Genomic DNA, 13040 nt, shown 5'->3' with positions numbered 1-13040 from the left:
GTCGGTTGACATTAGCTATCACTTGTTTGACAGTTAGAATATGAACGAACACTTTCAATAATGGCCAACTTTTAATTTCAAAACATATTGTTACCTCTACTTTTTCGTAGTGAGTTATGCTATAGATACACTTTTATGTATGTAACAATATGAAATATTGGGTAGTCCTTGTTTCTAAACTAGTTTTTTTTAAAGAATTTTTTAAATTTACAGTACAACTTTTGTATTTTTTAGCAACTCTTAGTTATATTTATATTATATTCGATATTCGCCATGGGTACGCGAACGCAAATGTGAGAAATCTCCTAACGGGTTTTTCTTCACAAAAAGAAAACAATTCGCGGCTGTTCAATATTTTTCTCCCCCAATATCCATCGATTTCGAGTGCCAAATGAATCCCAACATGAACATGATGCCCATGTCTGGGCCACAAATGATGCAGGTAATGCAATCCTCGCCATCGGGACCCCCAGGACCAGTGCAGCATCAACAGCAGCAGCCTCCACAGCCACTGCAGCAGCAGCAGCAGGCCGAAAAATTGGACAACATTTCCAGGGTGAAGAGTTTGCTGGGACCACTGCGGGAGTCCATGTTCCTCACCATCCGGTCGAGCGCCTTCGCGCTGCAGCAAAACAATCTCGCGGACAACTTAAAGAGGGACACGGGTGCCCACCATGTTCCGCGGTTCGACAAGCACTTGGAAGACTTTTACGCCTGTTGCGACCAGATCGAGATCCACTTGAAGACGGCGATGCAGTGCCTCCAGCAGCAGAACTCCTCCAATCACTATCTCCCCGGTCCGGTGACTCCCATGCGCATGGAGACCTTTATGCCGGACAACGCCGGCCCCATTTCGTATCCCACTTACTTGAACACGGTCCGCGTTCACATACAGTCCGCCAAGGATATACACGACACTCTGATTAGTGCCGCGCAGAACATTTCGCAGGCTGATTGATAGTTGTAGTAGCATTAGGTTTTATTATTTCACACGCATGCACTTAAGTTAAGTAAATAAATATTCTTAGATATAAGATAACAATGATCTTTGTTTGGGAAAGTCGAAATGGTGTTACCATACTCAACGTTTTTACAGGCGGAAGAGTAAAAGGGAAAATAATAAAATAAATATAGCTTGTGGGCATTAGTTTGCATACAGAAAACATGTTACACAAAAACATCGAGCAATAAAATAAATTCTAGTTGTATTTCGTGTACCACTATTTGTGAAAATGTTTGCAGTGAGAACGCGTTGCAGCAGTCGATGAGTAACTGCGCATCCAGTGAGAAAAGGCTAAAAATTCGATAGACAACAGTCGGACGTGTCACAATTAGAACGCAAAAGCAAAACACAGCGGTGCCGCGCATTTATTTACAACTAGAAAAGCGGTAAGGTCTCATTTTGTTGTTAACTGTGCACAAGCCGTTAATTTATTCAACTTCTCCGACCCTCAGCTTACTAAACCAGAACAAATGGCAGATGAACAACCAAATCTTGTGGCCGGACACCCACCTGCATGTAAGTGCACTTGCATTGGTGTGTGTGTGTCGATGCAGACGAGTTTTCGATTTTTGGCAGCAATTGAATCTTATAAGAACAAACTGCCTTGTTGGCAATCAATAATGCACCCAATCAAATCAATTGCCAGAATATCTGCGCCCTTATCAGTATCTTAACCTGTTTCGGCCAAAGCTGATAAGTAAACAAATAAGCGAACACAGGCAAGCAAACGCATAGCTTTCAAGAAATGTATGTTTGTATTTGTACTTTATGCTGACGTCACGTGCAATTCAAACAATAACGTTAACTGAATAGGAAATTATTACTTTTTAAAGTAGCTTTTTACGCCTTATATTTTATCCTTAACGTTTATAAAATGCCATTGACTTAATCATCTTCGTACAATGTAAATAATAACATGTCAACTTTGGACGACTAGTATGGCTTACTTACTTTTTAATAGCCGCTTTACGTAAACACGGCTTGAATCGGCTACTGTGGCCAAGCCTCATTTGTTGCCAACCCTATATGTTTTTGTTATTTAATTATAGTGAAGGCTGGTGGCATGCGAATTGTGCAGCACAAAGCGCCGACGGCAGAACGCGCGCCCAAGGATGCAGAGGATTGTACTGGACTGACAGTGAGCTATTGACATAAGTATGTGGTTTTCAATGGAAACTAACTTATCCTCTAATCCTTTAAAGCAACCCATTGCCGTGAACTCCGGCTCTGTGAGCGGTGCCCCCGTCAAGGGCAACACGGACTTTACGCCCGCCTCCGCCCAGGTGGCCCACTCGCCCAAGCCACCGGCTGCAGTGCAGCAGAAGCCCCAGATCCACATCCAGCAGCCACGGAAGTGATGCGTACTCGGGCGGAATAACTATTATCATTATCTAATCTCTTTGATCTTTTGTTGAAATTCTATGAGTCCTCTCAATGGTATTGAAATCGCCTTTGAATGCGATATTTACTCTTTAATTTTATATATGCATTTGCCACTGCATTCCATAAATTAAAAATGCTGATTTTCTGAGTTAATATTTTGTAATAAACTTTATCCCTTTTATAGATTTCAAGACATTCGTTTCGAATGCGTATATCTTAAATTTTTACCTAAACCAACTCGTGGTGTTCCTGGTGAGCTTGGATGCGATAAAACATTGACCAAAGAAGACATATAACACTATACATGAAATTCGTGATTTCCGATGTTATCTATATTGCCCTCAGATCTACTGGAATTTGCTCTACACGTACTCTTAAAATTCCCAAGTGCTTATTCAGCACAACGTGTATATAATTAGGGAAACTCTAGCACACTAAATGCCCCACTGAACTTCGGTGGTCCGGGGTGCGGACTTCAAATCCGTAGTCGATTTGCGTCGAAGTGGTTCGATTCCACCTGGGGGGCGAATATTAATGGAGTTGCATTCTTAAACTTTTTTAAGCATGGTCTTTATTTTCCAAAATCTGTTCATATGGCATTGGCCGCCTTGACTATCCAAGGTCGCAGAATCGCCACATCGGCATAGACACCGGGGTAGTTGTCGTCCGCACACCGGTAACCCCAGGATACAATGCCCACCAGCTGGCTACTGGCCACCAAAGGACCTCCAGAGTCTCCCGTACAGGCATCTGCATCAGTGCTGGCAGCGCAAATTGTTTCCTCGCCCACAAAATCCGCACCGTAGCCAAACTTTTGCGAGGCACACTCTCCGCGATCGATGATCTGCAACTGGGCCTTCTGCAAGCTATCGGAGAGGGCTCCATTATCAGTGTGGCCCCAACCCGTGACAGTGACTGTTGTTCCACCCGATGGACTCGTACTGGCTAAATTGATGGCTCTCGTTGAGAGGCCAAAGGTCAGTGGTGTGGACAGACGAAGCACGGCAATGTCGTAGTGCAGGAAGCGGGAATCAAACTGCTCGTGGACTTTGTACGCCGCCACAGGAACCAATGTGCCGCCGTAGTTGTGATTCTGTGCACCCACACGCACCTTCATCAGCGTCACGGATCTCTCATGTAGACAGTGTCCGGCTGTGATGATGATCTCCTTGCTATAGATGACTCCGCCGCACTCGTGGCGCGCACTGATCTGAATAGACACCTGCCAGGGGGCGTTACGAATCAGCTGATCGCTTCCGCCAATAATTCGTCCAGTGGCCTCGACATCTGACGCATCGCCGAGCAGCAAAAGGACCAGCACCGTAGCCACTATTCCGTAAACAGCCATTCCGAAAGCCAAGTGCAAACTGCTCGTATTTGTCCACGAAACCCCTTCATGGCGTGCTTTTTACTAGGGCTGTAAAAGTTAATCTTCGGCTAATTGATGGCTTATCGTTAGTATATATTACTGATACCCTTGATTGGTCTTGGTCAGCACTGCTCCTTACCCGGTTCTCTAGTTCGATATGAAAACACGTTGCCCAGGCAACTATTGCCAAACAAATTTATTTAGATGTTGTGAATATCGAAAAAAGGACTTTTGAGAGATAATACCGACATGGATAACTGGAAGATAACCGCGGAGGAGCTTATCCGTCTGCGGGAGAGCTGCTTGCAGTGCATCCGTGATGGAGAACTCTATGAACTGCGCAACGATGCCAAACTTAGGGCTGTTTATAGCACTCAGAACTACGAAGAATTCAAGTAAGCAATACAAATAAACATGTCTCAAATTGAAAAATGCATGTAAGCCAATTGCCATCAGGAACATAGTGGATGCGGCTCATCTTCGTCCAGTGACCAAGGGCGACAAGGCGAATTTTAAGACGAAGAATCGACTATGGAACTCGGCGGCCCGGGATTAATTTGTTAATTGCGCAATAAAAATAAAAGACCAAGTTTATAGTCAGAATATACGTTTTATTTCGCACACTTTTTAGGCATTGCTAATAACCCAGGAGCGGAGGGCAGCAACATCGGCATAGACACCGGGGTAGTTGGAGTAAGCGCATCCGTATCCCCAGGAGACAACACCGACGAGGACTCCGCCGGAGACCAGTGGGCCACCGGAGTCACCCTGGCAGGCATCCTTGCCGCTGGCAGCAGCGCAGATCATGGTGCTGCGGATCTGGCTACCGTATCCGTAGGTGGAGGAAGCACACTGGCTCTGGCTAACGATGTTCACGTTCACGTACTGCAGCTGGGAGGGGATGGAGCTGGATCCGTAGGAGAGAGTGCCCCATCCGGAGACGGAGGCCGCAGCGCCGTTGGCGGGGTTGGAGCTAGCCAGACCGATGGCCTTGATGGTGGAGCTGAAGGTCAGGGCGCCGTTGATCTTGATGATGGCAATGTCGTTGACCATGGTGTTGGCGTTGTAGCCCTCGTGGTTCTTGAAGGAGGACACAGAGAAGGTGACACCGCCGGAGCTCCAGTAGCTGGATCCAGCACGGATCTGCAGGACGGAAGCGGACACGGACTGCAGACAGTGAGCGGCGGTCACGATGACGTTGCTGGAGTAGATGGATCCACCGCAGGAGTGGCTTCCACTGCGCTGCAGGGAGATCTGCCAGGGGAAGCTGCTGATGGTGGTAGCAGAGCCGCCGACAATGCGGCCATCCAACTGAGGCAGGAGTCCCTCAGGGACGGTGCCTCCCAGGGCGCAGGCTACTGCAGACAACAAGATCACGAACTTCAGCATGGTGCGAATCCAATGAGTTGACTCTAAACTGGACACCCCTTTTATACAGGGACCTATCTCTTTGTGGCGCTCTTATCATAAATTTCAATTATTTTTATCACTTGCTTGTCAGGGAAATCCAAAATATTTTTTAAATGTGTGACCGACAAATAGATTTCGCGAATAAGAAGTATATACGTATACAAAGTCCAGATTCATGCCAAACGATTTTTTTTTGCAATAAGTTGGTCATTTAAATAGCTTGAAAAAGATAGTCACATAAAGATATCGGGGTTTAAACGAAATTAAAACAATTTATATTTCTATAAACAATTTATTGTGTTTTAAATAAACAGACACCATAATTTTTTAAAAGAAATTATATAACTTATGAGAAACATCATGAGCATTACTAGAAAACAATGCAATTGAACGCATAATCATGTAATTAAAATTAATGCAAAGGCGATTAAATTGTTCTTAAAATTAATGGTTTTACAAAATTCACAAATTAAAATGCTAAACAGTTATTTTCTTTTAAAAAGCCAATAATATTAATAGTTATGCACACAATTATGTATAATAATTGGATTAGATTAGAACTAAATCAAGTTGAATGACAAGCATCCACTTTTAAAAAATTCCACAATGTTATTGTACAAGTTTAATCCCCTATTTAAATATGTAAGTCGAAAATAGACGTTCCCATCAATACCTTGCAAAAATTAAATATAATAAAAAGAAAGCGAATTATTTAGAAAGGTAATATAAAAGTAGTTACACTTTCCTCGCATTTTTATTTATTTTTGTGATAAAGAGCCGTGCGACTTCTGAGTTGTGGAATATCATTTGGGCACTTCAACGGTATTATTTGGGTTTTCCTGACACGCAGGTGATAAAAATAATTGAAAGTTGTGATTATAGTGCCAAGAACAGATTGGAAACTCGTATAAAAGGGGTGTCCAGTTTAGAGTCAACTCATTGGATTCGCACCATGCTGAAGTTCGTGATCTTGTTGTCTGCAGTAGCCTGCGCCCTGGGAGGCACCGTCCCTGAGGGACTCCTGCCTCAGTTGGATGGCCGCATTGTCGGCGGCTCTGCTACCACCATCAGCAGCTTCCCCTGGCAGATCTCCCTGCAGCGCAGTGGAAGCCACTCCTGCGGTGGATCCATCTACTCCAGCAACGTCATCGTGACCGCCGCTCACTGTCTGCAGTCCGTGTCCGCTTCCGTCCTGCAGATCCGTGCTGGATCCAGCTACTGGAGCTCCGGCGGTGTCACCTTCTCTGTGTCCTCCTTCAAGAACCACGAGGGCTACAACGCCAACACCATGGTCAACGACATTGCCATCATCAAGATCAACGGCGCCCTGACCTTCAGCTCCACCATCAAGGCCATCGGTCTGGCTAGCTCCAACCCCGCCAACGGCGCTGCGGCCTCCGTCTCCGGATGGGGCACTCTCTCCTACGGATCCAGCTCCATCCCCTCCCAGCTGCAGTACGTGAACGTGAACATCGTTAGCCAGAGCCAGTGTGCTTCCTCCACCTACGGATACGGTAGCCAGATCCGCAGCACCATGATCTGCGCTGCTGCCAGCGGCAAGGATGCCTGCCAGGGTGACTCCGGTGGCCCACTGGTCTCCGGCGGAGTCCTCGTCGGTGTTGTCTCCTGGGGATACGGATGCGCTTACTCCAACTACCCCGGTGTCTATGCCGATGTTGCTGCCCTCCGCTCCTGGGTGATCAACAACGCCTAATTATTTTTCGAAATAAATCATATATGAACAGTTTATGACGGTCGTCAGTTTATTTTAAAAGATGGTCTTAGTTAAAAATCAGGACACAGGGTTCACATTTTTAGATGGTAATGACTGTTCGAGTGCAATGACTATTAGATATAGTGAGTTGTGCAAGCAGTAAAGGGACTGCTTTTAGGACTATGGAAATTGATTGATTGGATTTAACTATCCCCATATTCTGTTAGAATGCCCTAAGGATTATTAGCGTGATTGGAATTGTAAACAACTAGGCATTATTAAGAAGCAAACTTGCGCAATGTAGTCGTAAATAAAACATGCATTTTTAACTACAACTTTAAAGCTCTATTAGTTTTCCAAGACTGTACGTTAGGCGGATAGGGAAATCTAGATCATGATCAAGAAGAATATGAATTTTATAGGCTCGATACGCATCATTCTACATAAGACTTACTTTATAACGATATATTCGTAACCATTTTATTTTTATACTCTTTACTCGTAGAGTAAAAGTGTATAATAGATTCGTTTAAATGTATCTAACAGCTACAAGTTAGTGTTTCCAATCATATAATGTACATATATTCTTGATCAGGATCGATAGCCCCATCCGTCTGTCGAGTTCTTAGCAACTATAAAAGCTAGAAGCTTGAGATTAGGCATACAGATTCTAGAGACATAGACCCATATTTCCCCTCCCACAATTTTGAAAAATATTTTGATTTTTTTCACATTTTTATTGTTTTGTAAATTTGTATCGATTCGCCAAAAATATTTTTGCCACGCCCACTCTAACGCCCACAAACCAATCAAAACTTTTTTTTCATTCATTCATTCATTCATTTCATTCATTAATTTCATTCATTCATTTCATTCATTAATTTCATTCATTCATTTCATTCATTAATTTCATTCATTCATTTCATTCATTCATTTCATTCATTTCATTCATTTCATTCATTTCATTCATTTCATTCATTTCATTCATTTCATTCATTTCATTCATTTCATTCATTTCATTCATTTCATTCATTTCATTCATTTCATTCATTTCATTCATTTCATTCATTTCATTCATTTCATTCATTTCATTCATTTCATTCATTTCATTCATTTCATTCATTTCATTCATTTCATTCATTTCATTCATTTCATTCATTTCATTCATTTCATTCATTTCATTCATTTCATTCATTTCATTCATTTCATTCATTTCATTCATTTCATTCATTTCATTCATTTCATTCATTTCATTCATTTCATTCATTTCATTCATTTCATATCATTTCATTCATTTCATTCATTTCATTCATTTCATTCATTTCATTCATTTCATTCATTTCATTCATTTCATTCATTTCATTCATTTCATTCATTTCATTCATTTCATTCATTTCATTCATTTCATTCATTTCATTCATTTCATTCATTTCATTCATTTCATTCATTTCATTCATTTCATTCATTTCATTCATTTCATTCATTTCATTCATTTCATTCATTTCATTCATTTCATTCATTTCATTCATTTCATTCATTTCATTCATTCATTTATATCATTCATTCATTTCATTCATATCATTCATTCATTTCATTCATTCATTTTCACTGTGGAGTTTCTATCGATATGCCAGAAGAAAGATGCTAGTTCGTTCACCCTGACACTAGCTGAGTAACGAGAGTATCTGATAGTCGGGGAACTCGAATATAGCATTCTCTTTTGTTAAAGAGTAAGTTCGGTTAACATAAGTTAAACTATGTAGTAATTGATCGAAAACGGGTACCTCAACAAATTACCTTTAATTTATTAAAATGATTTAAACCATTATTAACCTCCCGACAGAAATCTAGGTGTTTGTTATTTTTCAGGAGGTGAGAATACATTTTTTAGAAGGTTTCCTTTCCCATTTGCTGAATAAGACACATTACTGTTGAATCAGTAATAGGTCAAAACCACAATGAAACATAATAAAAGTAATATCCAAACTGAAATTTATTTCGCATACTTCTTAGGCATTGCTAATAACCCAGGAGCGGAGGGCAGCAACATCGGCATAGACACCGGGGTAGTTGGAGTAAGCGCATCCGTATCCCCAGGAGACAACACCGACGAGGACTCCGCCGGAGACCAGTGGGCCACCGGAGTCACCCTGGCAGGCATCCTTGCCGCTGGCAGCAGCGCAGATCATGGTGCTGCGGATCTGGCTACCGTATCCGTAGGTGGAGGAAGCACACTGGCTCTGGCTAACGATGTTCACGTTCACGTACTGCAGCTGGGAGGGGATGGAGCTGGATCCGTAGGAGAGAGTGCCCCATCCGGAGACGGAGGCCGCAGCGCCGTTGGCGGGGTTGGAGCTAGCCAGACCGATGGCCTTGATGGTGGAGCTGAAGGTCAGGGCGCCGTTGATCTTGATGATGGCAATGTCGTTGACCATGGTGTTGGCGTTGTAGCCCTCGTGGTTCTTGAAGGAGGACACAGAGAAGGTGACACCGCCGGAGCTCCAGTAGCTGGATCCAGCACGGATCTGCAGGACGGAAGCGGACACGGACTGCAGACAGTGAGCGGCGGTCACGATGACGTTGCTGGAGTAGATGGATCCACCGCAGGAGTGGCTTCCACTGCGCTGCAGGGAGATCTGCCAGGGGAAGCTGCTGATGGTGGTAGCAGAGCCGCCGACAATGCGGCCATCCAACTGAGGCAGGAGTCCCTCAGGGACGGTGCCTCCCAGGGCGCAGGCTACTGCAGACAACAAGATCACGAACTTCAGCATGGTGCGAATCCAATGAGTTGACTCTAAACTGGACACCCCTTTTATACGAGTTTCCAATCTGTTCTTGGCACTATAATCACAACTTTCAATTATTTTTATCACCTGCGTGTCAGGAAAACCCAAATAATACCGTTGAAGTGCCCAAATGATATTCCACAACTCAGAAGTCGCACGGCTCTTTATCACAAAAATAAATAAAAATGCAAGGAAAGTGTAACTACTTTTATATTACCTTTCTAAATAATTCGCGTTCTTTTTATTATATTTAATTTGCAAGGTATTGATGGGAACGTCTTTTTTCGACTTACATATTTAAATAGGGGATTAAACTTGTACAATAACATTGTGGAATTTTTTAAAAGTGGATGCTTGTCATTCAACTTGATTTAGTTCTAATCTAATCCAATTATTATACATAATTGTGTGCATAACTATTAATATTATTGGCTTTTTAAAAGAAAATAACTGTTTAGCATTTTAATTTGTGAATTTTGTAAAACCATTAATTTTAAGAACAATTTAATCGCCTTTGCATTAATTTTAATTACATGATTATGCGTTCAATTGCATTGTTTTCTAGTAATGCTCATGATGTTTCTCATAAGTTATATAATTTCTTTTAAAAAATTATGGTGTCTGTTTATTTAAAACACAATAAATTGTTTATAGAAATATAAATTGTTTTAATTTCGTTTAAACCCCGATATCTTTATGTGACTATCTTTTTCAAGCTATTTAAATGACCAACTTATTGCAAAAAAAAATCGTTTGGCATGAATCTGGACTTTGTATACGTATATACTTCTTATTCGCGAAATCTATTTGTCGGTCACACATTTAAAAAATATTTTGGATTTCCCTGACAAGCAAGTGATAAAAATAATTGAAATTTATGATAAGAGCGCCACAAAGAGATAGGTCCCTGTATAAAAGGGGTGTCCAGTTTAGAGTCAACTCATTGGATTCGCACCATGCTGAAGTTCGTGATCTTGTTGTCTGCAGTAGCCTGCGCCCTGGGAGGCACCGTCCCTGAGGGACTCCTGCCTCAGTTGGATGGCCGCATTGTCGGCGGCTCTGCTACCACCATCAGCAGCTTCCCCTGGCAGATCTCCCTGCAGCGCAGTGGAAGCCACTCCTGCGGTGGATCCATCTACTCCAGCAACGTCATCGTGACCGCCGCTCACTGTCTGCAGTCCGTGTCCGCTTCCGTCCTGCAGATCCGTGCTGGATCCAGCTACTGGAGCTCCGGCGGTGTCACCTTCTCTGTGTCCTCCTTCAAGAACCACGAGGGCTACAACGCCAACACCATGGTCAACGACATTGCCATCATCAAGATCAACGGCGCCCTGACCTTCAGCTCCACCATCAAGGCCATCGGTCTGGCTAGCTCCAACCCCGCCAACGGCGCTGCGGCCTCCGTCTCCGGATGGGGCACTCTCTCCTACGGATCCAGCTCCATCCCCTCCCAGCTGCAGTACGTGAACGTGAACATCGTTAGCCAGAGCCAGTGTGCTTCCTCCACCTACGGATACGGTAGCCAGATCCGCAGCACCATGATCTGCGCTGCTGCCAGCGGCAAGGATGCCTGCCAGGGTGACTCCGGTGGCCCACTGGTCTCCGGCGGAGTCCTCGTCGGTGTTGTCTCCTGGGGATACGGATGCGCTTACTCCAACTACCCCGGTGTCTATGCCGATGTTGCTGCCCTCCGCTCCTGGGTTATTAGCAATGCCTAAGAAGTATGCGAAATAAATTTCAGTTTGGATATTACTTTTATTATGTTTCATTGTGGTTTTGACCTATTACTGATTCAACAGTAATGTGTCTTATTCAGCAAATGGGAAAGGAAACCTTCTAAAAAATGTATTCTCACCTCCTGAAAAATAACAAACACCTAGATTTCTGTCGGGAGGTTAATAATGGTTTAAATCATTTTAATAAATTAAAGGTAATTTGTTGAGGTACCCGTTTTCGATCAATTACTACATAGTTTAACTTATGTTAACCGAACTTACTCTTTAACAAAAGAGAATGCTATATTCGAGTTCCCCGACTATCAGATACTCTCGTTACTCAGCTAGTGTCAGGGTGAACGAACTAGCATCTTTCTTCTGGCATATCGATAGAAACTCCACAGTGAAAATGAATGAATGAAATGAATGAATGATATGAATGAAATGAATGAATGATATAAATGAATGAATGAAATGAATGAAATGAATGAAATGAATGAAATGAATGAAATGAATGAAATGAATGAAATGAATGAAATGAATGAAATGAATGAAATGAATGAAATGAATGAAATGAATGAAATGAATGAAATGAATGAAATGAATGAAATGAATGAAATGAATGAAATGAATGAAATGAATGAAATGAATGAAATGAATGAAATGAATGAAATGAATGAAATGAATGAAATGAATGAAATGAATGAAATGAATGAAATGAATGAAATGAATGAAATGAATGAAATGAATGAAATGAATGAAATGAATGAAATGAATGAAATGAATGAAATGAATGAAATGAATGAAATGAATGAAATGAATGAAATGAATGAAATGAATGAAATGAATGAAATGAATGAAATGAATGAAATGAATGAAATGAATGAAATGAATGAAATGAATGAAATGAATGAAATGAATGAAATGAATGAAATGAATGAAATGAATGAAATGAATGAAATGAATGAAATGAATGAAATGAATGAAATGAATGAAATGAATGAAATGAATGAAATGAATGAAATGAATGAAATGAATGAAATGAATGAAATGAATGAAATTAATGAATGAAATGAATGAATGAAATTAATGAATGAAATGAATGAATGAAATTAATGAATGAAATGAATGAATGAATGAATGAAAAAAAAGTTTTGATTGGTTTGTGGGCGTTAGAGTGGGCGTGGCAAAAATATTTTTGGCGAATCGATACAAATTTACAAAACAATAAAAATGTGAAAAAAAATCAAAATATTTTTCAAAATTGTGGGAGGGGAGGGAGGGGAGGAGGGGAAAGGGGAAATATGGGTCTATGTCTCTAGAATCTGTATGCCTAATCTCAAGCTTCTAGCTTTTATAGTTGCTAAGAAACTCGACAGACGGATGGGGCTATCGATCCTGATCAAGAATATATGTACATTATATGATTGGAAACACTAACTTGTAGCTGTTAGATACATTTAAACGAATCTATTATACACTTTTACTCTACGAGTAAAGAGTATAAAAATAAAATGGTTACGAATATATCGTTATAAAGTAAGTCTTATGTAGAATGATGCGTATCGAGCCTATAAAATTCATATTCTTCTTGATCATGATCTAGATTTCCCTATCCGCCTAACGTACAGTCTTGGAAAACTAATAGAGCTTTAAAGTT

At 41.5% G+C, this 13040-nt stretch overlaps 8 protein-coding genes and 1 non-coding gene across 9 annotated transcripts, besides 2 other annotated features; 6 read left to right on the top strand and 3 right to left on the bottom strand.

The window, feature by feature from the left end:
* Positions 1-313: 313 nt before the first annotated feature.
* ix (intersex) lies at positions 314-1040 on the top strand. The gene has a single exon (NM_136833.2). It carries the CDS (start codon positions 392-394, stop codon positions 956-958), a length of 567 nt encoding a protein of 188 aa, NP_610677.1. The 5' UTR covers positions 314-391; the 3' UTR covers positions 959-1040.
* A 260-nt stretch (positions 1041-1300) lies between these two features.
* On the top strand, positions 1301-2575 carry CG12384 (uncharacterized protein). The gene is made up of 4 exons (NM_136832.4): positions 1301-1389; positions 1456-1519; positions 2053-2141; positions 2206-2575. Exons 2-4 carry the CDS (start codon positions 1474-1476, stop codon positions 2359-2361), a joined length of 291 nt encoding a protein of 96 aa, NP_610676.2. The 5' UTR covers positions 1301-1389; positions 1456-1473; the 3' UTR covers positions 2362-2575.
* Positions 2576-2826: 251 nt separating this feature from the next.
* On the top strand, positions 2827-2913 carry tRNA:SeC-TCA-1-1 (transfer RNA:Selenocysteine-TCA 1-1). The gene has a single exon. It is a non-coding gene; the product is annotated as a tRNA-Sec (tRNA).
* A 26-nt stretch (positions 2914-2939) lies between these two features.
* iotaTry (iotaTrypsin) lies at positions 2940-3757 on the bottom strand. Its single transcript, NM_078971.4, has one exon. It carries the CDS (start codon positions 3732-3734, stop codon positions 2976-2978), a length of 759 nt encoding a protein of 252 aa, NP_523695.1. The 5' UTR covers positions 3735-3757; the 3' UTR covers positions 2940-2975.
* A 119-nt stretch (positions 3758-3876) lies between these two features.
* CG13202 (uncharacterized protein) lies at positions 3877-4363 on the top strand. Its single transcript, NM_136831.2, has 2 exons — positions 3877-4150; positions 4212-4363. The coding sequence occupies exons 1-2, from the start codon at positions 4005-4007 to the stop codon at positions 4309-4311; spliced, it is 246 nt and encodes an 81-aa protein (NP_610675.1). The 5' UTR covers positions 3877-4004; the 3' UTR covers positions 4312-4363.
* Positions 4349-5158, bottom strand: deltaTry (deltaTrypsin). The gene has a single exon (NM_078970.4). It carries the CDS (start codon positions 5142-5144, stop codon positions 4383-4385), a length of 762 nt encoding a protein of 253 aa, NP_523694.2. The 5' UTR covers positions 5145-5158; the 3' UTR covers positions 4349-4382.
* A 945-nt stretch (positions 5159-6103) lies between these two features.
* Positions 6104-6913, top strand: CG30025 (uncharacterized protein). Its single transcript, NM_165825.2, has one exon. The coding sequence runs from the start codon at positions 6118-6120 to the stop codon at positions 6877-6879; it is 762 nt and encodes a 253-aa protein (NP_725036.1). The 5' UTR covers positions 6104-6117; the 3' UTR covers positions 6880-6913.
* A 450-nt stretch (positions 6914-7363) lies between these two features.
* Positions 7364-8607: a mobile genetic element.
* Positions 8608-8855: 248 nt separating this feature from the next.
* On the bottom strand, positions 8856-9666 carry CG30031 (uncharacterized protein). Its single transcript, NM_165824.3, has one exon. The coding sequence runs from the start codon at positions 9648-9650 to the stop codon at positions 8889-8891; it is 762 nt and encodes a 253-aa protein (NP_725035.1). The 5' UTR covers positions 9651-9666; the 3' UTR covers positions 8856-8888.
* A 940-nt stretch (positions 9667-10606) lies between these two features.
* gammaTry (gammaTrypsin) lies at positions 10607-11416 on the top strand. Its single transcript, NM_165823.3, has one exon. It carries the CDS (start codon positions 10622-10624, stop codon positions 11381-11383), a length of 762 nt encoding a protein of 253 aa, NP_725034.1. The 5' UTR covers positions 10607-10621; the 3' UTR covers positions 11384-11416.
* A 248-nt stretch (positions 11417-11664) lies between these two features.
* Positions 11665-12889: a mobile genetic element.
* Between the last annotated feature and the right edge of the window lie 151 nt (positions 12890-13040).

This window comes from Drosophila melanogaster, chromosome 2R, assembly GCF_000001215.4.
Source record: "Drosophila melanogaster chromosome 2R".
Lineage (NCBI taxonomy): Eukaryota > Metazoa > Arthropoda > Insecta > Diptera > Drosophilidae > Drosophila > Drosophila melanogaster.
Note: the sequence above shows the minus strand (reverse complement) of the source record. Positions and strands in the feature narration are given on the sequence as shown.

Excerpts from the sequence above, each read along its gene's own strand:
- CG12384 (NM_136832.4), top strand. The coding sequence starts at position 1,474 with ATGGCAGATGAACAACCAAATCTTGTGGCCGGACACCCACCTGCAT. Across the intron at positions 1,520-2,052 it reads GGCCGGACACCCACCTGCAT|TGAAGGCTGGTGGCATGCGA; the intron begins GTAAGTGCACTT and ends ATTTAATTATAG. Across the intron at positions 2,142-2,205 it reads AGGATTGTACTGGACTGACA|CAACCCATTGCCGTGAACTC; the intron begins GTGAGCTATTGA and ends AATCCTTTAAAG.
- iotaTry (NM_078971.4), bottom strand. The coding sequence starts at position 3,734 with ATGGCTGTTTACGGAATAGTGGCTACGGTGCTGGTCCTTTTGCTGCTC.
- CG13202 (NM_136831.2), top strand. The coding sequence starts at position 4,005 with ATGGATAACTGGAAGATAACCGCGGAGGAGCTTATCCGTCTGCGGGAG. Across the intron at positions 4,151-4,211 it reads CAGAACTACGAAGAATTCAA|GAACATAGTGGATGCGGCTC; the intron begins GTAAGCAATACA and ends AATTGCCATCAG.
- CG30031 (NM_165824.3), bottom strand. The coding sequence starts at position 9,650 with ATGCTGAAGTTCGTGATCTTGTTGTCTGCAGTAGCCTGCGCCCTGGGA.
- CG30025 (NM_165825.2), top strand. The coding sequence starts at position 6,118 with ATGCTGAAGTTCGTGATCTTGTTGTCTGCAGTAGCCTGCGCCCTGGGA.
- ix (NM_136833.2), top strand. The coding sequence starts at position 392 with ATGAATCCCAACATGAACATGATGCCCATGTCTGGGCCACAAATGATG.
- gammaTry (NM_165823.3), top strand. The coding sequence starts at position 10,622 with ATGCTGAAGTTCGTGATCTTGTTGTCTGCAGTAGCCTGCGCCCTGGGA.
- deltaTry (NM_078970.4), bottom strand. The coding sequence starts at position 5,144 with ATGCTGAAGTTCGTGATCTTGTTGTCTGCAGTAGCCTGCGCCCTGGGA.